Below are 23,598 nucleotides of genomic sequence, written 5' to 3'. Positions count from 1 at the left end.
CATTTTGTGCCTTTGCCTTTCTAATCTTGCCCCTGCATTCCTGTGTTTGCCTATATTCATCCTTTGTAATTGATCCTAGTTTCCATTTTTTATATGACTCCTTTTTATTTTAGATCATGCAAGATCTCATAGTTAAGCCAAGGTGGTCTTTTGCCACATTTTCTATCTTTCCTAACCAGCGGAATAACTTGCCTTTGGGCCCTTAATAGTGTCCCTTCGAAAAACTGCCAACTCTCCTCAGTTATTTTTCCCCTCAGTCTTGATTCCCATGGGACCTTACCTATCAGCTCTCTGAGCTTACCAAAATCCGCCTTCCTGAAATCCATTGTCTCTATTTTGCTGTACTCCCTTCTACCCTTCCTTAGAATTGCAAACTCTGACTTCATGATCACTTTCACCCAAGCTGCCTTCTACTTTCAAATTCTCAATGAGTTCCTCCCTATTTGTTAAAATCAAGTCTAGAACAGCCTCCCCCCAGTAGCTTTTGCAACCTTCTGAAATAAAAAGTTGTCTGCAATGCAGTCCAAGAATTTGTTGTATAGTCTGTGCCCTGCTGTGTTATTTTCCCAACATATATTTGGATAGTTGAAGTCCCCCATCACCACCAAATCTTGGGCTTTGGATGATTTTGTTAGTTGTTTAAAAAAGCCTTGTCCACCTCTTCCATCTGGTTAGGTGGCCTGTAGTAGACTCCTAGCATGACATCATCCTTTTTTTTTTTTTTTTTTTACCCCTTTTAGCCTAACCCAGAGACTCTCAACACTTCCGTCTCCTATGTCCAAGTGTGTACATTTTTAATATATAAGGCAACACCTCCTCCCTTTTTCCCCTGTCTATCCTTCCTGAGCAAGCTGTACCCATCCACACCAACATTCCAATCATGTGTATTATCCCCACCAAGTTTCAGTGATGCCAACAATGTCATAGTTGTATTTATTTATTAGCACTTCCAGTTCTTCCTGCTTATTACCCATACTGCTTGCATTTGTATATAGGCATCTAAGATACTGGTTTGATCTTGCCTCCCAGTTTTGCCCTGACCTTCCTTTCTCTCTGCCATTATAGCCCACGCTCCCTCTTGTTTCCGATCCATCTCCTAGGTCTCCATGTTCTCCACTTACCTGTGGGCTTTGCTCACCTGTCCCCATCCAACCTAGTTTAAAGCTCTCCTCACTATGTTAGCCAGTCTGTGGATATAAAAACTTTTATTTTGTTAGGGTTGTGTGTTTTTTGCTCATTATACAACTACAATTATATGAAAACACTTCTTGGGCACTCTTGGTTCCCTAATAGTGTTGCCAACTGTCTAATCCCACAAACCCAAACACCCTTGCCCTGCCTCTTCCTGAGGCCCCGCCCCTTCTCCAAGGCATTGGGTGCGTGAGGGGATGTGGGCTCTGGACTGGGGGGTGGGGCCTAGGGGCTCAGAGTGTGGGAGGCAGCGCCAGGCTGAACCTGGGGCAGAGGGTTGGGCCATATGCGCCGACTCCATGGGTGCTCTAGGGCTGGCGCACCCATGGGGAAAAATTAGTGGGTGCTCTGCACCCACTGGCAGCCAAGCTCTCCCCACCCCCCTCCTCCTCACCCCCTGAGCACACCGCATCCCCACTCCTCTGCCTACCTCCCAGTGCTTTCCCCCACCCCAGCCACCACCAGACAGCTGTTTGGCAGCATTAGCACACTCCAGGAGGGGGAGAAAGAGGAGCAGGAACATGGCGTGCTCAGGGGAGGAGGAGGGGCCAGGGATTTGGGGAAGAGGTTGGAACAGGGGCAGGGAGGGGATGGAGTTGGGGTGGGTACTTTGGAGAAGGGTTGGAATGGGGGAGGGGCAGATGTGGGAAGGGGCAGGGCCTCATGGAAGGGGTGGAGTGGGGGCAGGGCCAGGGGAAGGTCAAGCACCCTCAGGAAAGAGGGGAAGTCAGCACCTATGGGTTGGGTTGCAGGAGGAGGTGTGGACTCTAGGAGGGAGTTTGGGTGCAGGAGGGTGCTCAGGGCTGGGGCAGGAGGTTGGGATATGTGCAGGCTCCCGCCAGGCGATGCTTACCTCGGGCAGCCAGCATTGCCAGCTTTAGGCTCATGGGCGGCCTCCTCCAAACACCTTCCTTATTCTCACCACAAGACCTTCCTCCTGGTGTCTGATAATACTTGTGCTCCTCAGTCCTCCAGCAGCACACCCTCCCAGCTCCTCACACTCACACCACAAACTGAGCTGAACTCCTTTTTAAAACCCAGGTGCCCTGATTAGCCTGCCTTAATTGATTCTAGAAGCTTCTTCTTAATTGGCTCCAGGTGTCCTAATTAGCCTGCCTGCCTTAACTGGTTCTAGCAGGTTCCTGATTACTCTACTGCAGCCTCTGCTCTGGTCACTCAGGGAACAGAAAACTACTCATCCAATGACCAGTATATTTGCCCTCTACCAGACTCCTGTACCCCACTGGTCTGAATCTGTCACAGAGGGTTGACAACCCTGTTCCCTAATATCATGTTTATCAACTATAAGTAAAAATACAAGGCTTGCTTAATGCCTACTGCTGCTCTGAGTGATTTGTGATAGTTTCTAAAATATAGAAAACAGTGAACACCACTAGTGTGCTTACAAACAGCTTAAACAAATAGTATCTTATTACTATATACTGTACTACAATTAGTTGAACCAACTAGAGTCTTTAATATTTGCTGTGAGACACATACAGCAGCAATGTGGCTTGGTGCTCTTTCATAGAATTTTGGAGAATTCTGTCTGTGGCTAGTATATCTCCACCTCCTTTCAGTTCCAACATTCCATCATAGAAATGCCAGCCCTCAGTCTGACCAAGTTTGTGGAAACGTACAAAATGGTTCCCAGTGTTTGTATCTTATCCCAATAACTTTTTACCTATAATGAAAACAACTTTGCTTTAATAAGTTCTACTGGTTTGTAAATAATTTGGATGACTTATTGAACTAATCAATATTTGAAACATTATTTTAAATATTAATGCAATATTTAAGTGGCATGGCAAAGTGCTACACAGAGGGCAAATAAAGGATTTTTATGGAGTAGGGACATTTCATTTTTGTCTGAACAATCAGAGGATGGTATGCTAAAAGATGGAGGTTGCTACCTTGAGATGCATTCCCTGCACCGTGAAGTCTTTAAACCATGATTTGAGGACTTCAATAGCTCAGACATAGGTTAGGGGTTTGATACAGGAGTGGGTAGGTGAGATTCTGTGGCCTGCATTGTGCAGGAGGTCAGACTAAGGTCAGAAGGGACCATTATGATTGTCTAAAGTCTATGATTCACCAAAATTACTTCTTGTTTTCTTTCAACTTACTTACTTTCATGACCAGAAATCTCTGATGGAAATAGCCCAGGGTCAAATTTTAGAATTGTTCTGTGAACAGATTTAACTGCAAGTGAAATGAGTAAGATGCATACTTCTCCATTAATTAAGTATTGATGTGTACTCAATTGATATAACCCATTGCACTTGTTTACTTTGACGCTAAAATTGTAAAATAAGTAAAGAAGTTGCTAATTATTATAATAAAAATACTGTAATTAACTGAGCAATAGTTGCTCTTGTGGTTAGTGTTGATCACTAGTGACCCCTATATTTTAAGCATTCCTTAAGCATTTAAGATTTGTGTAAGACCTCATTTTGCACAGAAGAGAAGTTTTTTCATGAATTTCTGCATAAAATTGTTGCATAATTTGGTGCAGTCTGCCTTTCCATAAGGAGTTTTTTAAAGTCCATAATCTGATTCCAGAAAACCATCCAAAGACCCATTAGCCTCTTTTGCCACAGCATCACCCTGGGAGCTCATGTGCACTTGCTTGTCCACTTCATTCATGACTTGAGTAATGGGGTGCAGAGTATGCTTATAAAATTTGTGGATAACACCAAGCTGGGAGGGGTTGCAAAAACTCTGGTGGACAAGGTCAGAACTCAAACTGACCTTGCACATTGGAGAATTGGTCTGAAATTAGCAAAATGAAATTAAGTAAAGACAAGTGCAAAGTACTACACTTAAAAAGGAAAAAAATAAATGCACAACTACAGAATGGAGAATAACTGGGTTGGCAGCAGTACTACAGATCTGGGAGGTATAGCGGATCACAAATTGAATATGAGTCAACAACGTGATGCAGTAGAAAAAAAAGGCTAACATTCTGGTTGGTGTTAACGGGAGCGTCATGGCTAAAACACAAGAGGTAATTGTTCTGCTCTAACACTAGTGAGGCCTCAGCTGGATTATATGTCCAGTTCTGGGTAGCACATTTTAAGAAAGATGTGGACAAATTGGCGAGAGTCCAGACGCAAGTAATAAAAATGATGAAAGGTTTAGAAAACCTGACCTATGAGAAGTTAAAAAAACTGAGCATGTTTAGTCATGAGAAAAGAAGGGGGGCCTGATAACAGTCTTCACATATGTTAATTAGATAGAGGGCGGTGATCAATTGTTCTCAATGTCCATTGAAGGTCGGACAAGAAGTAATCGCCATAATCTGCAGCAAGGGAGATTACACATAATGCATCTTTAATTATTTCTGGAAGTACACTTTCATTCAAATTTATGGGGTAGAAATTTTGTTCCCTATGTTTTGATTGTACAACAAGTGTATCATTCCTGTGGTCCTACTGATGGTATTTAAGATCTCTTCACCTTCTAACCAGATATAATTCCCTTTATATCAAATACATACATATGGTGGTCTTTGTTTCCATGGAGGAATAATAGGGTACATCTACACTACAGCGGGGAGTCGATTTAAGATACGCAAATTCAGCTATGTGAATAGCGTAGCTGAATTCGACGTATTGCAGCCGACTTACCCCGTTGTGAGGACGGCGGCAAAATTGACTTCTGTGGCTTTTTGTCGGCGGCGCTTACTCCCACCTCCGCTGGTGGAGTTAGAGCGCCGATTCGGGGATCGATTGTCGCGTCCCGACGGGACGCGATAAATCGATCCCCGAGAGGTCGATTTCTACCCGCCGATTCAGGCGGGTAGTATAGACCAGACCATAGAGTAGCCCTTCCCCTCATTGCTCTAGCAAAGGTGCAGCTCTACCAGTGCTGACAATGGGGATATATTTAGGGATATATTTAAATTAAACTTCAGATATCTAAAACTTACATCATTAGTAGCAACCAGCGCATTCCTGTCTGAGCGATAAACAAGCAGATTCCAAATATCTAGACTTGCCTGGGGAGGAAATCTGCTTATCTCTTGTGTTGTCAAGAGAGAGAAAATGCAGAGTTAAGGAGAAGGAAGAGCAGTTCAGGTGCAAAAGTAATTGAGGGAAGTTTCAGGTTACCAGATCGTGACCTCTAAGGAAAGGGAAATTCAGGACAAAGCAGAAGAAAAACTATAGTGTGTGGTCCTTGTAGGTAGTTAGATGTGTCCTAGTAAGTCTCATCTGTAATTTGTATGATTCTGATGTAGCCAGCGCCTCGTCTACAGTAGCCCTTCCCCTCCCTTCCCCTCGTTGCTCTAGCAAAGGTGCAGCTCTGCCAGTGCTGACAATGGAGGAAACTTTAGAGTACATGGGCCACTGATGCATTTGCCACCACGTGAAAGGAGAAGTGGTGCTTAAAAGTTTTTTGTACTGGTTTACATGAACAAGAAAAAGAAGCAAACCTTGGAATAGGTTGAAGGAAATACAGTTTGGAAGAAAGCATGAGATGGAAAAAAAAAGTTAATTCCAGGTCTGGCTGAATTTGACACTTCTGATTATTTTTACGATACTTAATTTGCTTTACCTCTCCTTTGTCTTCTTGCTCTCTACCCCCACTTTCCAGTTTTCACTGTTCTCAACACACACTGAACCAGAATGTGGGTAGCTGGCCTGCATTGAGCAGACTAAACACCCTTCAGCATACCATTCAGAAAGCAAATTTGAAGCATACATTACAAGCCATACGGTACCATCAGTGTACTAGCAACGATTTTGCTTAAGAAGGCATTTCATTACAAATGCTTATTTTCAGAGACTTATAACTTTGGGCAAATATGGTAACATTCTATTTGGCTGTTTGAATCATGTGCCTTTTGGGGGGGAGGCACAGTTTAACTCTGACAACAACAAAAAAAGACTTTCCCTAGGCTTCCTATGCAGTGAGAACCTAGTGGCTTTGAACATGTTTGAAGAGAAAATGTTTAGCAATAAAATTTTATAAGCACTTCCTATTCCCTTACAAACAAACAAACAAGCAAGCAAACAACCCAAGTACCATTTAGTCCTGGGAGTCTATGCATAAAAACTGTTCCCCTACACCAAGGAGTCTGTTGAATTTAACTCTAGATCAGGGATTGGATAATCCTGTCATTTACACCAGTGTAACTCCGCTGATTTCTAGTACTTGGCATCTCTTGTGATCAGGTCAGAAATGTTGCTATCAGTAGAGACCTAATTTGCATTCCTTAGCTGGGCAAAACTTTTATTGAAGTCTATGGCAGTTTTGCTGATGAAGGTGTAAGTAAGGTGTATGGGGTCCATTGGGAGTGTTAAATCAACAATTACCCCTTTACATATATAGAAGAAAGTTTAGGTAAGCAACACCCAGACAGCTAACTCCTCCGGGCAAAGGTATTTATGAACTGACATCTTGTGACAGTGCTAGCTGTAGTAGCAGCCTGGTCACTGGGTTTCTGCAGCACAGAGAGGCCTCCAGGCTTATTTGAAAGCAATTAACCATTTTCAGGGTGGGGGGAGAAGAGGGGAGATTACTGGGTGGTAATTGCTGGGCTAATAACAAGATAGTTCACTCAGTAACAGGGTGGATACAAATTTGAGGGAGAGAAAGTCATGGAGAGTTCAGAGGGTGAGCTGGGGAGAAGAGGGAAGCTGTGTGGAAGTCTCCTCTAGCTGTATATTTTTCATATGCTGTATGTGTTGAAACTGAAGGTTAAATACATGGGTGCTAGAAAGGAAACAGCCTGGGAGACCATGAAAACAGGCTAAGCAGTGCTGCTCACTAGGATAGCTGGAGAACCACCCTGTGGCACATACAACTAGAAATGAGGGGAAAGAATATCAACCTTATCAACCTGACATTTAGCTAGTGCTAACAGGAGTCCTAATGAGATGGTTCATATTGCTGTGATTGTTTCTACCCCCCCCCCCCGGTTGTGTTGCAAGCTGGGCCTGTATGGAGAGGGAGACTGTGCTATCCAGGCAGTTACTCTGGAGAAGTAAATGTGATTTTTTTTTATTATTATTTTTAATTCTGCTTGGTAATAGATTACAGCTTGATTAGTTGGGACCTTTTCTATGTTTCTGGATGAATAGAGATGACACTGAAGATGGGGAGACTCAATTAAAGAGGAGGTTTGCTGGAAAGCTGGTGTAGCCCACTGGTTCCTAGCAAGGTCCCAGGGTTGGGCCCTCAGTTGGGCAAGGAGTATGTGCCATTACTTTGAAAAATGGTGTTTGAATACATTAGAGGTGACTGCTCTTTTTGATGACCAAAGGTCTGAAAGCATGTTTTTTGAGGCTGGGGTAAGCAGGGGGGGGGAAGGGTAACTACTACATGTAATTGTCTTCCAAGGACAACTCTGTGGTTGACTGGAGGACTATTATAATGGTCTGCTAGTACAAAGGAAATGAAACATGAGCACTTGAGAAGGTAAGGGATCTTTGGGGTATGGCCACACTAAAAATGTTACCATGGAGTCACTGTAGTACTGTGGTGTAGACACTATAGTGATGGAATGGGGTAATCACTGAAATAAATCTATTTATCCAGGAGGCAGTAGCTAGGTCAACAGAAAATTCTTCCATCAACCTAGCACTGTCTACGCTGGGGCATAGATTAGTTTAATTAGATCTCTCACAGGTGTGAATTTTTCAAACCCCTGAGTGATGTAGCTAGGACAGTCTAAATTGTAGGTGTAGACCAGCCATAGTGCTTGAAACTCTGGCATTGTGTTAGGGCTAGTCTACACTGGCAACGCTAAAGCGCTGCCGTAGCAGCGCTTTAACATGCCTTGTGTGGTCACGGTGCAATGCTGGGAGAGCTCTCTCCCAGTGCGCTTAAAAAAAACACCTCCATGAGGAGCTGGGAGTGCAGCTCCCACCGCTGGTGCACTGTCTACACTGGAACTTTACAGCGCTGAAACATGCTGCTCTCAGGGGGGTGATTTTTCACACCCCTGAGCGAGAAAGTTGCAGCACTGTAAATTGTCAGTGTAGACAAGCCCTTAGGTGTGACTATAAAACTTCAAATAATTATTTAACTTTTGTCAAATGCCTGACATACTTGTAAGATGGTTAGGGTGACCAGACAGCACGTGTGAAAAATCGGGACAGGGGGTGGAGGGTAATAGGTGCCTATATAAGACAAAGCCCCAAATATCAGGACTGTCCCTATAAAATCAGGACATCTGGTCACCCTAAAGATGGTGTGGTTTATTTGTTTATTTTTGTTTTAAATAATGACTCAGTCTCACCCCTTCAGGGTGTGTTGTTTAACTCAGGTTAAAATAGCAGTGAAGACATTGCTCTGCTTTTAACAAAGGCTAGCAGCTCGATTGAAAGCCTAGAGGGGAGATGGGGGTTGAACTCTCAAAGAGATTAGAAATCAAGGTAAAGAAAACCAAGCAGCATAAACCTCTTTAGTTGGACAGGTGGAGGGAGGCAGAACCCTTTCAGGCAATCTCTGCAAGGTGCTAAAAAAAACCAAGTGTGTGTGTGGGAAGTGGTGGGCAGTTAAGGTACAATCCCAATCTTATTTTTCCTTTGCAGGTCATCTTTAACAATATTCCCAGGTATTGTACAGTGTTAATAAAAAACTTGGATTGGGCAATAAGTTTTACAAGACCCCTTGGCATCTTAGGTTACAGTCTTATATGCAGGCAAATGTAAGGTTTTTTGTTTGTTTTTAATCAGAGTCTAGCTGCCTGATTCAATTAAAGATTATCAGAAATTTCATTTATAAAGGATAATGCACAACTAATTGTTGGAGGGACCAGATGGTATAACACAATGTAATCCTCTTTCATGTAGGATCCAATGGCGGCCTTTCCCGAAGGAAAATCTGAAGAAAGGAAACATAAGAGCATCCCAAATGGTTCTGGAGCATCTCAAGGCCAATGGGGAAGAGCCTGGTGAGAAAGGCTTGTCACTCTGACTGAACAGACTCCAAATGTGATGCTATCCACTACTGCTACTACCACGCTCCTTACAAACTTGACCCCAATATTCAAAAGACTAGGGCCAGTCAATAAACAAAGGCTGCACTAGCCTTCAATTCAGAATTACAGTATGAATGATCTAAACACAACATATCTGAAGTACAGCTGTAGCACAAACTTGTTATTGGGGGCTATTAGATGGTTTATATCCTTCAGCCCACCCGCCCTAAGGGAGTCTTTGTGGGTTACCCTACCAAACTCTTAACAAATTTAGTCCAGATCAGGGGTCTTTGATCTGGAGTTTCCAGAAGAAGGTAATGTAATATACAGTGGGTCTCTCTCCCAAAGGTGTAGCTTCAAAAAGTTGGCTTTGGAGGGGAGAATTTGCATTCCCCTCACTTTGAGGTACTTCCTAGGAAATCCATTTCACACATATTGTTCCAAAAAAGACTATTGAACTTCCTCCTCCCTCCTGGAGACTGCATTAATCTTGTGTTCCCACTAAAGAAGTTCCATACAATCTCACAATAGTACATAAAAATTTGTATTTCTACTATAAAGGTACCCTAGAGCTATTAACTCTAATTCAGTAAGGTTTAACTTAATTCGATAAATTCATTCAGGCTATTGTCAGTCTGGCATAGTGCCCACCTTAGAACTTTTAGCCTAGTGGTTCCCACTCTCACCGTGGGATGTGGGAGCCCCAAGTTCAATTTCCATCCCCCCCTCCTGCCAGAGAGGGAGAAGCGAGTGACCCCTGTTCAAATCCTCACTGAGTGCTCTGATCACTGAGCTATGGAATGTGCTGATGTAGGTTTCTCCCATTAAAGCTGTTCCACTGTGGATTAAATAATTAGACCTCAAACCACCTTTTTGGGATGGAAAGTTGTGAACTGGGCACAGAGACAAAAAATGACTTGCCCAAGGTCACACAGAGTCTGTGGTAGAATCAGAAATTTGAACCTAAGTCGCCTATGTTTCAACCCCGTGCCTTAAACACAAGCCTAGCCTTCACCTCCTCAGCTTGGCAACAAATAGCTACTTCCTAGAGAAAGAACAGGAGTACTTGTGGCACCTTAGAGACTAACAAATTTATTAGAGCATAAGCTTTCGTGGACTACAGCCCACTTCTTCGGATGCATATAGAGTGGAATAAATATTGAGGAGATACATTAAAGTATAAATGTATATAAAGTATACAAGGAGATGTATCTCCTCAATATTTATTCCACTCTATATGCATCCGAAGAAGTGGGCTGTAGTCCACGAAAGCTTATGCTCTAATAAATTTGTTAGTCTCTAAGGTGCCACAAGTACTCCTGTTCTTTCTGCGGATACAGACTAACACGGCTGCTACTCTGAAACCTACTTCCTAGAGAGCACTCCACAAACTATACAACTTCTCCCTGCTCGCTTTCTTCAGACTTTTGTTTTTACCATAGTAGTTTCTGTGCTCTATACTTTTGCTAATGTGCAAATGAATTTATGCTTTACAAAGCAGCACATTTTAGTGTAACTGACAAACTCTAAAACTTGATGGGGACAGACCCATTGTTTCAGTGCAAAATTCCTTTCAGAAGATAACCTGTGTCTCTGTTACAGGGAAGTAGACTGGTTTTCCTTGGCCAGCATCCTCTTCCTGCTTACATTTTCTCCACTCATCGTATATTACTTTATAATGTCATGTGATCAGTACCATTGCTCTCTGACGGACCCCGTCGTTGATGTGCTCATGGGTAATTCCTATCTCTCCGACATCTGGAACAAGACACCTTCCCTGAGCTGGAAAGCTGCTAACATCTATATATGTTGGGTCACTTTCCAGGTAAATCTTTCCATTTCTGTATTACAGACTGAAGTCAGATAATTACTCCACATCTTTGACCTAGACATACGTTGCTTACAGTATCTCCTTTCATGACTACTTTTCTAGTGAACCCTATTATGTGAAAAGGATAGAAGAAATAAATTAACAATCTTAAATGAATATAGTTTCTGACATCCGAATAGATCTTAAGTACTTGGCAAACTGAGTGTAACGCGCTCTGGTTTGCTTCACCGTCACTGTAGTTTGGATATCACTTATGCCTCATGTGATGGAAGCCTTCTAGAATAAGGCAGCATTCCTCCCCAATCTCATTCCACACCCTGTGGAACACTGGGGTCAGTACTGACTGACTCAGGGGGAAGGATGTCATCAAGTGAATCACCAACATCACTTCCTGCAGAATGTGCATTTTTAAAAAAAGAATATCTCATCCAAGTTCAGACTCAGCCCCTCTGTCAAGAACAGACAAGATCACAGCTTGAGGTGATATGACTGCACTGCAATGTAATGCGCTCTGATGGGGGTTACACAAGATAACTGGGTGATGGCAGGTGGATTTAAATCAAGGTGATTTAAATCACCAAATGGAATCAGTCTAAAGCATTGAACTGCTCCATTTGTACTTCTTTTATTTTGTAAAGAAAGGTGCATTCTCTTGATGAAACCATTAAAACATGTTGATTTACAACTAAATAGAACTTTTCATTAGATTTGGTATACTTTTTTGCTACTTAGGACAGTACATTGTAACATACATTTACTTAATTATATAGCTTTATAGTTTCAGATTGTTAATTGTACATTTTTACTATGTTAGCTAATGGTGAATGATATATTGGTTATTTACTAGCCAATTCATTATTTGCTCATGATTTGTGTCAAGCTGCATTAGGATGGTAATTGGAATTTAATTAAGCACACAAAATAGCATATACATTTTATTTTTATTAAACAAAACAACCTTAAATCTTTTGGATACATTAACTTCTCTTATCAAAACATGTTTCACATTTTACAACTACAGTATAGTAAGGTAACATGTTAAAATAAAATCTGAATTTAATACAACAGGTCTATTTTAGAAAAGAAAAACTTATTGTCATTTAAATAACAAAACCAAAAATCTGATTTTAAATAAAATATCAATTTTTATCCACTAGGCCAGGTGAAGTGAGCTTAAAGGGTCATAGACAGGTTAAAAATCAAGCTTCATAATTTTGTGCGTTACCCGGAGTTCTCACTTGGGCATAATCCCAGTAGCTTCTATAGCTGTTTAAGTAAAGGCTAAGTAAATATTTCAGGATTTGGCTGTTGTGGTCATAGACTATTACTATGCTTAGATTACTAAAATTGAGCTACTTTTACATCTAATATACTTGCAATATTGTATGCAGTTCTGTCTCTCTCTCTTATTGAACTTTATTTTCTAATCTTATTCAGTAGGTTAGTTTCAACTTTGCTTATAGTCCGCTCCTAATCAACCTCAGATTCTTATCCATTAACGCATGATTGCAAATACTGAAGAAAAACATTTATTTAAAAATATTCTTCCAATTTTTTCCTCTATTTCATGGAAACGTTTCTATTGTATTAGCTTTTATAAAATATTATTTGGGATAAATTTGATATACTTTTAATTGTATACAAAAATTCAGTTCTGCAAGGAATGCTGGTTTATGACATTTAAAGTGAATTGACCTTTTGGTGGGTCTGCATATGTGCATTCTCAATACTGAGGTCTTTTACAAGTTAATATTTATGCATAGCTTGTGTGTGTGCGTGTATGTGTATATAGGTGTTCAATGTTTTATGCCCTGCCAATTACTTATTGTTCTTACATTCTTTGCAATGTAGGTGATGTTATATATATTAGTTCCTGATTTCTGCCACAAGTTTCTACCTGGATATGTAGGAGGAGTACAAGAAGGTGCTCTGACTCCTGCTGGTAAGGGTTTTGTTTTTTCCCTTAGCACATACAATCTGTATTTCCTTCTAAATAAGAATACTTCCATTAGATCTCTTACCCGCTATAGTTAATTGAACTTCTATAATAATCCAGATACATATTTGGAAGTGGGAAATGTAGACAAACACTCTTCTAATGTACTTTAGAGAATTAGGTTGTGTGAAAACTACACATTTCCTTGTGTTCACTGGGATTTTACCTTGAGCTATTTAACTTCAATTAAGAAACATGTTTCCCTGCTCACCTCCAATCCCCTCTCTGAAGTCAAGACCAGGCCTAGGCAGCTATGTTGATGACTACACTAGAGTGTCATCAGGTCTTCATTGGTTTGAAGGATGGAAGCCACAATAAGACTTAAGTGTTTGGGAGAAGGAGATCTTTAAGTGCTTCAGGAGGATCAAAGAGGATAATGTAAAGACTCATTTTCATAATGGACAGTGGATCTGCACTCCTGGATAGTGTCTATGCCCAGAGCTAATAAAAGGCATGCTTCTTTTATACCTAATTCATGCAGTATCACAGAATGTTGAACAATTTACCTCTTCCTCTTTAGGCACAGTAAATAAATATGAAATCAATGGACTTCAAGCCTGGATCATTACCCATGCTCTCTGGTTTGCAAATGCTTACTACTTCCACTGGTTCTCACCCACCATCATTTTTGACAACTGGATTCCTCTCCTGTGGTGTGCTAATATTCTGGGATACTCAGTTTCCACATTTGCCATGATTAAAAGCTACCTTTTCCCCAGTAACCCCAAAGATTGGTATGTTGTTGTTAATACTCATATAGTGCAGTGTTATGGGGAACTTTGACATGTGAACATTGAATCTTCTTCAGTACAGTGATTAAAAATGCATTTTGACTAATCTTAATCTGGCTAGAAAATGCTATGACTGGTCAAAAATCATATCAAAACTAAACTAGGAAGATCTTAGAGTCGGAACTTACCTTTATAATGTACTTATTATATCATTGGATCAACCTGTATCATCTTAATAATTACTTGGTTTTATGTATTAACACAACTTCAGTTCACAAAATGACAATAGTTCATGTATTGGAAAATGAACTGAAACCTATATTCAAACTTACATTCACATGCAGCTGTATCACATTATTACCTTTACAATTTTTTTATACTTTTAGCAAATTCACCGGCAATTTATTTTATGACTATATGATGGGGATTGAATTTAACCCTCGAATAGGGAAGTGGTTTGATTTCAAGCTGTTCTTCAATGGCCGGCCTGGTATTGTAGCCTGGACTCTAATTAACCTCTCCTATGCTGCCAAGCAACAGGAACTGTATGGTCAGGTGACCAACTCGATGATCCTTGTCAATGTCCTACAGGTAAGTCTGGAATGGTGAAATTAAACCTGGTTGGAAACTGTGGATATTAAAACAGACTAAATCCTCATGATAAAATTGAATTTACTTCTTGTTGACATAGAATAATCTCAGCCATGATCATGCATCGGGACCTGCTAGTGTGAGCCCTTACACGCATGCAGAGTCCCACAGAAGTCAGTGGCACAGTCATGTCCACATCTGCAGAGCTTGATGCAGGATCAGGGACCTATTTAATCTAAGAAATACATTTGTCTTTCAGTCTATATTCTAGAAACAGGCCTGATACTGTTTCCTTTGGACTCTGACAAAATTCCAATTGACTTCAATGGGATCAAGATTGAGGCCACATGTCCCTTTCTTTTTTTTTTTTTTTTTCTTTTTTCCCTCCTCAACCATATTCAGAGCTCCCTCCTTTGAGATTCTCAGTGCACAGAACTTCTGTTGCCTTCACTGCCAAAAGACATTCAGCACCCTGTAGGGGAAGACACTGCACCTTCCCAGCATGGAGCCTAAAATAGTGCTAGCGGCTGCTAAAAAAAATGTTAGTTAAATATTTCTATGTAGATGTTTACACCTGTGGAACTGCAAAATCCCTTTGACGTGACTCCTGGTATCCAAATGTTTAACTCATTTTTTTTTTTAAATATTCTCTGCTTTGTTTATAACGTATGCTCAAAAAAAAATCTCAAGACTTCCAGATTTATAATATATTTTTTGTGTAATCAAAAAAAGCACGCTTTAAAAAAAAAGTTAATAATTTGAATTCATTGACTGAGGACTGATATTGGCTGATAACAGCTAGAATCCCAGCCTTGTGCAGGCACAGAACTTAGCAAAACTTGCTATCATTTTCAGCCATGTGGCACCAAAGATGTTAGAATGGCTTTGGGAGCCTAAAATCATCACATGGCTTTTTGAGTGAGATAGCTAATGATAAAATAGATGTTTCTAGAGGTGGTTGGTTTTGGAAAGGAGTAGGCAGGAACTGGAACAGAGAGGAGACAAAGGCATGAGATTGACCAAAATAAAGGAGAGAGCAGATGAGTGTGTAGCAAAAGAGAACAGCCAAGAGACTAAGGGCTAGTCTACACTACCGCACACTACATCGGCGCAGCTGCACCAATGCAGCTGTGCCACTGTAGCGTGTCTGGTGAAAACATGCTATGCCAATGGGAGAGCATCTCCCTCCGACATAACGCTAGTGTGGACATCGCTTTAAGTCTATGTAAGTTACGTCGCTCGGGGGCTTATTCAGACCCCTGAGCGACGTAACTTACATAAACTTAAGCAGGAGTGTAGACAAGCCATGAGGCTTTGAAAGCTGTTGGTCCTGGGCATATGAATCAAGACCACTGGACCAGAGCAGTTTATTCTGGTCCATTTTGGGGAATAAGGAGATGGGCTGAAAGACCAGGAAGTCACTCCATCTCCTCCTGTGGCTGTTGGCAGTCCTGCTGTGACCAGGATATGTTGAAATCTCTGTTGGGTAAAAGCTGACAAACTACATAGATTAAGGATCTAACTTAAACCAACACAAAGTCAAAGACTAACACTCAAATGTGTCTTGAAGTGCACCACTGTGCCTTTGTGTACATTACGTTAGCACTGGATCTCATGATCAGATGATCAACATTATCTAGGTACAGTGAGATGCCTAAAGAGTGGCTGTGGCTTTAAGTTGGTTTTGTTTGCCTGCAAACATCACATTCCATTCCACAGCAGGGCTGTGCTGTTACTATTGTCTGCCTAGAATGGGTTAGCCCTAATAAGTAATAAGTTAGGAACATTAGCATTGATTTAGCAGTCACCTTAAAAGTACTGAATTCCAATTATACATGTGCACATTAGTACAATTGTGGTAATATTTTAAAAAATACTGTTTTGCCATTGTAAAAATGCAGAAAGATTATCAGGCTGTTGCCACAAGATAAAACCAGCAGCCTGATTCTAGTACAATGAGACTGGGTGACTATGACAGACGTTTTAATAGCAACAGAGCATTGTTCTAAGCACAAGACATTTATTTCCAGGGTATTTATGTATTGGACTTCTTCTGGAATGAAGCTTGGTATTTGAAAACTATTGATATCTGCCATGATCATTTTGGATGGTACCTGGGCTGGGGAGACTGCGTTTGGCTGCCTTACCTCTACACTCTGCAGGTAAAAATACAATTGTATTGTTAATAGCATTTTCCTGGAAGCAGAAGACGTTAAAAGTAATCCTAAAAATGTGTTCCCTGGCAGCATGACTAGCATCCGAAATACACCTCTCCCCTGATATAACGCTGTCCTCGGGAGCCAAAAAATCTTACTGTGTTATAGGTGAAACCACGTTATATTGAACTTGTTTTGATCCACCGGAGTGCGCAGCCCCGCTCTCTCCCCCTTCCTCCCCGAGCACTGCTTTACCACGTTGTATTCGAATTCGTGTTATATAGAGTCGTGTTATAGCGGGGTAGAGGTGTAAATGGCTTCTAGGCAAACTTAGTTGAGTAATGGAATAGATTCGAACCACTACTGTTAGCTATCATTCCTTTCTTAGGCACCCTGTGACATGGGGTGCCCTTTACAATGCCTTGCTGCTCACAAACAGCCTCCAGCATGTACCGGTAATTTACTCCCAGCTATGTCTCTGTGTGTGCTGCAGACAGACAGACACACCTTGGGTCTTACCAGGCTTAAAAATTACCACAAGGTAACCCCAACACATTCCCAGTCCCAGATCTTCCCCCAGAAATGTATGTCCTGTACTGCCCAGCCCTCTCCTGGACAGTGCAGATATATTGAGCCTGTTATTCCCTTAAGGGAACAATATGCATGCACATAAATTGTTACCAAATGGCATTTCCCAGACACTTCAACTTGAACACACTGGGTTAGATAAAATAAGTGTATTACTACAGAGAGAGAGAGATTTTATGTACAAATAATGAGGCATAAAAGTCAGAAATGGTTACAGGAAAAATAAAGATATAATGCCTCCTGGTGCCTTACTTAACTGTGCTTTGAATCTAATGTAGTTTGTTTTCTCAGTAATGCTTTCAGCAGTCTAAACTGACCAACCCCTTTAGGTCAGGACCCTTCCCCCAGAGTCCAGTGCCTGTTTCCCTTGTCTCTTCAGATGCAGTGAATGTGATAAGCAGAGGTAGAGAGAGGGGTGCCTTGAATATTTGTTCCTCCTTTTTATAGTTACAGTTACCCATGTGGAAAAACATTTCCAGCTGAGACCCAGGAGCCAAAGAGTCTTTGTGGATGTTCCCTGCTGGTTTTTTCAGCTATTTGAATTTCCTTTGTCTTCCCTTCCTGCTTGATGACTCTATTTACTGCTTAAATGCAAATTAAGCAGCACACACATTTATTTGTTTAGGACAGACCTGTTTGCCAACTTTTGCTAGGGCTCGGCTGTGGAGTTTGAAACATAAGGGGAATCTTATAACTTCACATTCAATGTTGCCACACATTTTAACAGGGCAGTGCTGACCAGCAAATTATGAGTTTTCACATGATACCTTACAAGGCACACTTTGTACAAAGGTGATTACAAGAGTGTGTAGGGTGTGAATACAGGGATGCATTCTGTCACACCCCCACATTGGGATGATTTAGTGGATAGGGGCCCCGCTGTGTCTCCAAGCACCATGTCCTACTATTTGTCTTGTCCTACCTGCCATCTTCCTTATTTTTTCTGTTCATTTTCTGTCCTCTTCCTTCCCCTCTCCCCTCCAACCCCCATCATCTTTCTTGTTTTTCACTGTCTTCCTTTTGTGTATTTTTTTCAGGTTTTTTTTAGTTCTTCTCTCTGTTTTTTGTTTCTAATTATTTCTTGTTCCCCAGTGCACACCCCCCACCCTTCTAGCCTCTCGCTTGTCCTGGTCCCCAGGAAGCTTCACCAGAAAGCTTATTATTTCTGGGGTGTGAAGATCACTGGTGCTATCCAAGATTGAGCTAAATGCCATGGTAGCAGAGTACAGCACACAAGCTACTTGCTGCCTGAGCTTTTAATGCTGTATGAGTTGTTCCTACAGTCACCTACAATGCCATCACAGTGAGAGAAATGGGTGGTTTTCCAAGAACCACCTGTGGCTTTACTTGGAGAGATGGCCATAAATTTGTAGTGTGGGTCTGTAGTCTTGCAAGTTTCCCTACTTACACTGATCCTCTCCTCTACCCTGGGTCCCCACTTGCTTAGAGAAGTAGTCTAGCATCCTCCAGACAAAGGGGGTGCCACTCAGTTTGGAGGAAACATTTGTTTACTAAATTCACTGAAACCTCTAACTCTTCCTCACTCTGCAGGGTTTATATTTAGTTTACCATCCTGTACAGCTCTCAACAGCTAATGCAGTTGGGATCCTGCTGTTGGGGCTGGTTGGCTATTATATCTTCAGGATGACCAACCACCAAAAAGATCTCTTCCGTCGCACAGATGGGAACTGCAAAATCTGGGGTAAGAAGCCAGAATATATTGAATGCTCCTACACGTCAGTGGATGGGACCAAATACTACAGCAAGCTGATGATTTCAGGATTCTGGGGAGTGGCGCGCCATTTTAACTACACAGGTGACCTGATGGGCTCCCTGGCATACTGCCTGACTTGTGGCTTTGGGCACATCCTGCCTTATTTCTACATCATTTACATGACCATTTTGCTGACCCACCGCTGCATCAGGGATGAACACCGTTGCTCCAGCAAATACGGCAAGGACTGGAAGCGCTACACTACTGCAGTTCCTTACCGACTAATACCAGGAGTATTTTAAGACTGAGAGTTCCAGACAAAACATACCCCTTTTTGAGGACAGCGGTGTTCACACACTTTGCTTGACACCAGCAAAAATTATTTCCCGTTTTCTGTAGAACATCTTGTGGGGGAGAAAGCATGGTTTGAATAATAACTCTTCACCTTCTAATGTAACACATTCCCAGTAGCTATTTAGCACATTGCAGCACTAAAATGGCCAGCTCTCCATAAAACCGAAATTAAAGACTGAAGAACTTTTGTTATAATCTAGCTCCTTAAGTGTTCTTTCCCACATTGTGTTGCTTTATATGAAAAAGATGAAGGTGTGTGTGGGGGGGAGGAATATTGGGCAAGATCCTCAGCAGGTATAGACAGACATCACTGGAATTAGGCCAATAGAGATGCCAATATGCAGCTGTGGAGGATGTAGCCCAGATGTTCTGATTTTAGTCTGGCACAGTTTGCTTGCAATGTGAATTAGTTTCTAAACAAATATTTGATAATGGGAAACAGTTTTTTCCACTGCAGGTGAGAGACTTGAATCTTTATCACTTGTGACCAAAATCATATCTGTAAGTGGACAGAACCAAAGAGCCTAAACCCCTAGTTTCAGGATGAGGGGTGGGGGGGAGAAGCAATGCTATTAAATACATTTTTAAAACAATGGATATGTTTCCCCTTCCCCCCCAACTTTGAGCATCCTCTCCTCCATTGGACCACCTATTACTGCATGAACAATATCCCCCACTATGGGATAGAGCTGTTCAAAGAGAGTGAGTTAGTCCTTGCCCTAACCAGTATACACCCTAAAAAAGGCAAAGACAGATACAGTATGCAAGCAAAAGTGATCAAGCCAATAAGCATATGTCTTGTCAAATAAAACTGTGATGGTTGCATGTACATTAAATACTAAGTTCTCCACTTACGTGAATAGTTAACTCCTACAATAAGCAAATATATGACTTGGTCAACTGGGTTCTTGAAGGCACCACAAAATAAATTAATCTTGGTGAGGGATTTAAATGAGGAGATGATGGCTTTGCAATCTGGTGTAGAGGAGAGACTGCAGTAGCAATGCAAAAGTGATAATACAAATTGTGAAATGTTAAGTCATTAAACTTGCTGATGCCTTTACTGACATTTACAGTGGAGGTGGGGCTGCTCCATAGCACCCATCGTAGGGCCAAGCTTGGTATTACAGGCACGCCCTGCCTTAGTCCATACATTTTAGACCATCTGCTGGGCATAGGGTGGTCTGTGCCGTAAGCTTGGCATCAGTCTCTAAACAAACAGTTGAGTAACAAAACTCAGAACTGGTTGTCAATGCCTTTAAATGAAGAAAACAATCAAAGGAAAGTGCTTAGTTTCAGCACTTGAAGGCAAGGCCCTGGCCTGCTTCTAGGCTAGCACTGAGACTCTCCTCCTCTGTCACCCAACTCCACTACTGAGAAGAGGCAGGCAAGTGTTCTTAACTGCCCCGCTAGCTCTTGAGCTGTCAGTATTTCCTCTAGGCCTATGGAGGACTATCTTGGTGGTAGCCTGATTAGATTTTCCTTGATGAGGGAGTATTAGGGCACTGATGTCTCTAGAAGCGGGGAAAGACAACTTGAGAGACCCCCATCACACCCTCCTACCCACAGAATGACCCCAAGGGCCCAATCTCAGCCCCTATCCTGGAAAAGAAGTCTGCATTCAGGTACGGAGAACCCTGTCAGTGTCTCACAGGAAAGGCACATAGTTGCAGTGCCAAATACCACTGAATAATGTGAGAATTTGTGTCCTTCATCACTTGCAACCATTTAACGGGTATATTGTCTGTTATTAGGTCAAAGGGAGCCTCTAAATGATAGTTACATAATACTCCCACAGCCTATTCGATAGCTAGGCACTCTCTAGATCAGGAGTTCCCAAACTTGGTTCGCAGCTTGTTCGGGGTAAGCCCCTGGCGGGCCGTGAGACACTTTGTTTACCTGAGCTTCCGCAGGTACAGTCGCTCGCAGCTCCCAGTGGCCGCGGTTCGCTGTTCACAACCAATGGGAGGGAGGGATAGCTCAGTGGTTTGAGCATTGGCCTGCTAAACCCAGGGTTGTGAGTTCAGTCTTTGAGGGGGCCACTTAGGGATCTGGGGCAAAATCAGTACTTGGTCCTGCTAGTGAAGGCAGGGTGCTGGATTCGATGACCTTTCAAGGTCCCTTCCAGTTCTAGGAGATGGGATATCTTAATTTATTTGGCCAGGAGTTTGATCTCCAAGCTGGGGAGAAGCAACAGCATGTGGTCCCCTGGCTGAAATCCCTCTCCCAGGTACCTTTATTATAGTGTTGGTCCTGGGTTTGTTGGGCCTACAAGTGAGTCTTCTTTGCAAACTGTCCTACTCACTTGAGACACTTGTAACACATTTTGAGAGTGTGAGTGCTGCTCTTCCCAGACCTCTGTAAGGAGGTCCAGGGTTCCACAAGATTGTTGGCAATATAACAGCTCGAAGGGCAAGAAGCCTGTTGAGGCCTGGGGCACCTATCATATGGCAGAGGAGAGAGTAGTTTATTCCAATCATTGGTGTCCATCTTCACAAATTTCTTCTGCATTTGCTTAAAAATCCAGCTAAACCCATCAGTTTGGGGATGGTATACTGAAGTTCAGAGGGATATAATTTTAAGGAGCTGCTATGCCTTCTGCAGTAGGAGGGAAGTGAAGTTAGTCCCCTGATCTATGAGGACTTCAGTAGGTAAGTCCACCCATGAGAAAAGCAGGACTAGGAACCTGACCATGGCCTTTAACAATTTATTGAGTGGAGGGGAACAGCCTCAGCATAGCAGGTTGCATAATCCTCTACAACCAAGAAGTATTAATGCCCCTTTGCACTTTCCCCCCTATGTCTCCACTATCTCTAGCCCTATGTGTTCAAATGGTGTATTTATAAGGGGTAAGGGATGAAGGGAGCCTGAAGGTGTCCTTTAGGTGCTCCTTATTGGCCCTCAAGACAGGATCCACAAAAGTTTGCCCTTCCTTGTGGACTGATACCAGTCAGCTCTGTGTTCTTGGGGAACCAGGGCGCAGTATCCAGACTGTCTGACTCATGAAGGACCCACTCCCTTTTTAGCCTCTGCTTGAACCAAAACCGATCAGAGGAAAGACTTACAGAAAGCAATGAAAAGGCAGTGGGAGACACACCTAAACGCCTCCTGACAAGGGTGATAGGATTACAACAACTCCCCTAGCCTCAGGTGCATCAAAGATGGGACAGGGAGGCATCTCCATTAACATACAGAATGGAGAACAGAGATTCCAAGGCAAGAACTGCACTGAACTCTGGGACCAGAAAAAAGGGAAGCACTGCATGATGGGGGATCTCTGCTCCAGATGTTAATGAACCCACGCCTGCACACACCCAGCTCAGCAGTTATCAGACCAGTTCTAGTAATGAATCCTTGATTGATATCCAAAATACTGAAGCTGCCTAATTGCATTGTGAGCTCCCTGGAGGGAACATCACCCATAGCTAGGAGTGATCAACTCCTATTGTCTAGCCTAAAGAAAACCCTTGAATCATCAGTTTACCCATAAACAAATCTAGGGTTCTCCCTTGACCCATAGTTGTTTCCCTACAAAAAATCCTACCCATGCTCAAGTAAGTGTTCTGATGTATGGATCCAAACTCTGGATCAGTTCCACTGGGATTTCATCTTCTCCTGACTGATTGTGCTGGGGGCTCTGTCCAGCACTCAGGACCCTGAGCTACCACTATCACCTGGGAACCCTGACCAGTTCAAACTTCATGGAGTGGTGAGACCCCCAGCTCTCTCTCTGTTTTCTTTTCTATGTCAGGTATAACTTTTTAACCCTGACTCGTTTGAACAGGTATAGTTTTCTATATATGACTTTTGTAATCTTTTATAATGTAACTTATGTTTGTTTAGGCTCTTCTTGTGTGGTTATTACTATTATTCAATAAATAACTTTTATGGTTAAGCTGTTTGCAGCCCGCCCTCTCTCTCTGAACTTTACTCTTTTGTGTTTTTAGCTTCCCCATTTACTCTGCAGCAACACTTCTCTTGCCTATGCTAAAGATTCCTGTAGTGCCCAAAAATACTATGGTGTTTGCTCATCAAGTGTGTTACTACCAGAACAATTGTAAGTGGAAGTGGGGATAGGGACGTGCTGAACCTGTGACATACGAGAGTGGCAGCCTGGAAGTGCTGTTCGACCCAGCCTGCTCAGGCTTACTCTATTCCGGTGAGGTACCTGTGGCATATAAGGGGTCAGCTTGAAAGTGCTGATGGACCCAGTCCACTCAGACGTACATACGTACGTGTGTTCTCATCTGATTCTGGGGCTGGAGGAAACCAGCCTGGGGAACCGAGGTCCTGCAGGATAGCTCCATTGGGAGGAGACTTGCATAAGGGAGTAGAGCTCCATATGAAAACACAAGTGACACAAGCAGTAAATTGATAGAATTAGACCCCTGCCCCCAGAAGAGTAACCCTAATAACTGAGTGTACCCCAAAGTAACAGGCAAATCTGGTAACAGGACCCTAGGCCAAAAGAATCTAGCCAGCATCCTCTCTAGGGTTTTGTCTCTGCCCAAGTGAC

General features: G+C 42.3%; 2 protein-coding genes across 3 annotated transcripts in view; one reads left to right on the top strand and one right to left on the bottom strand.

Moving 5' to 3' along the window:
• Positions 1–2,170, bottom strand: part of NADSYN1 (NAD synthetase 1) — a 38,249-nt gene extending 36,079 nt beyond the window's left edge. The window contains exon 1 of the mRNA XM_065592617.1: positions 2,045–2,170. Coding sequence (XP_065448689.1) covers positions 2,045–2,078 — 34 coding nt within the window. The 5' untranslated portion in view covers positions 2,079–2,170. The remainder of the gene's footprint in view (positions 1–2,044) is intronic.
• The window catches only part of DHCR7 (7-dehydrocholesterol reductase), a 28,195-nt gene extending 5,218 nt beyond the window's left edge, over positions 1–22,977 (top strand). Inside the window, exons 2-8 of one of the 2 annotated variants that reach the window (XM_005305355.3) lie at positions 8,994–9,094; positions 10,724–10,946; positions 12,804–12,894; positions 13,469–13,682; positions 14,066–14,270; positions 16,301–16,432; positions 18,566–22,977. In XM_005305355.3, coding sequence (XP_005305412.2) covers positions 9,000–9,094; positions 10,724–10,946; positions 12,804–12,894; positions 13,469–13,682; positions 14,066–14,270; positions 16,301–16,432; positions 18,566–19,030 — 1,425 coding nt within the window. In that variant the 5' untranslated portion in view covers positions 8,994–8,999 and the 3' untranslated portion in view covers positions 19,031–22,977. The remainder of the gene's footprint in view (positions 1–8,993; positions 9,095–10,723; positions 10,947–12,803; positions 12,895–13,468; positions 13,683–14,065; positions 14,271–16,300; positions 16,433–18,565) is intronic. The other variant, XM_042849126.2, reaches the window with a different exon arrangement.
• Positions 22,978–23,598: the final 621 nt, after the last annotated feature.

This window comes from Chrysemys picta, chromosome 4 (assembly GCF_011386835.1).
Source record: "Chrysemys picta bellii isolate R12L10 chromosome 4, ASM1138683v2, whole genome shotgun sequence".
NCBI classification, from domain to species: Eukaryota; Metazoa; Chordata; order Testudines; family Emydidae; genus Chrysemys; species Chrysemys picta.
This window is presented reverse-complemented; position numbering and strand designations above follow the sequence as displayed.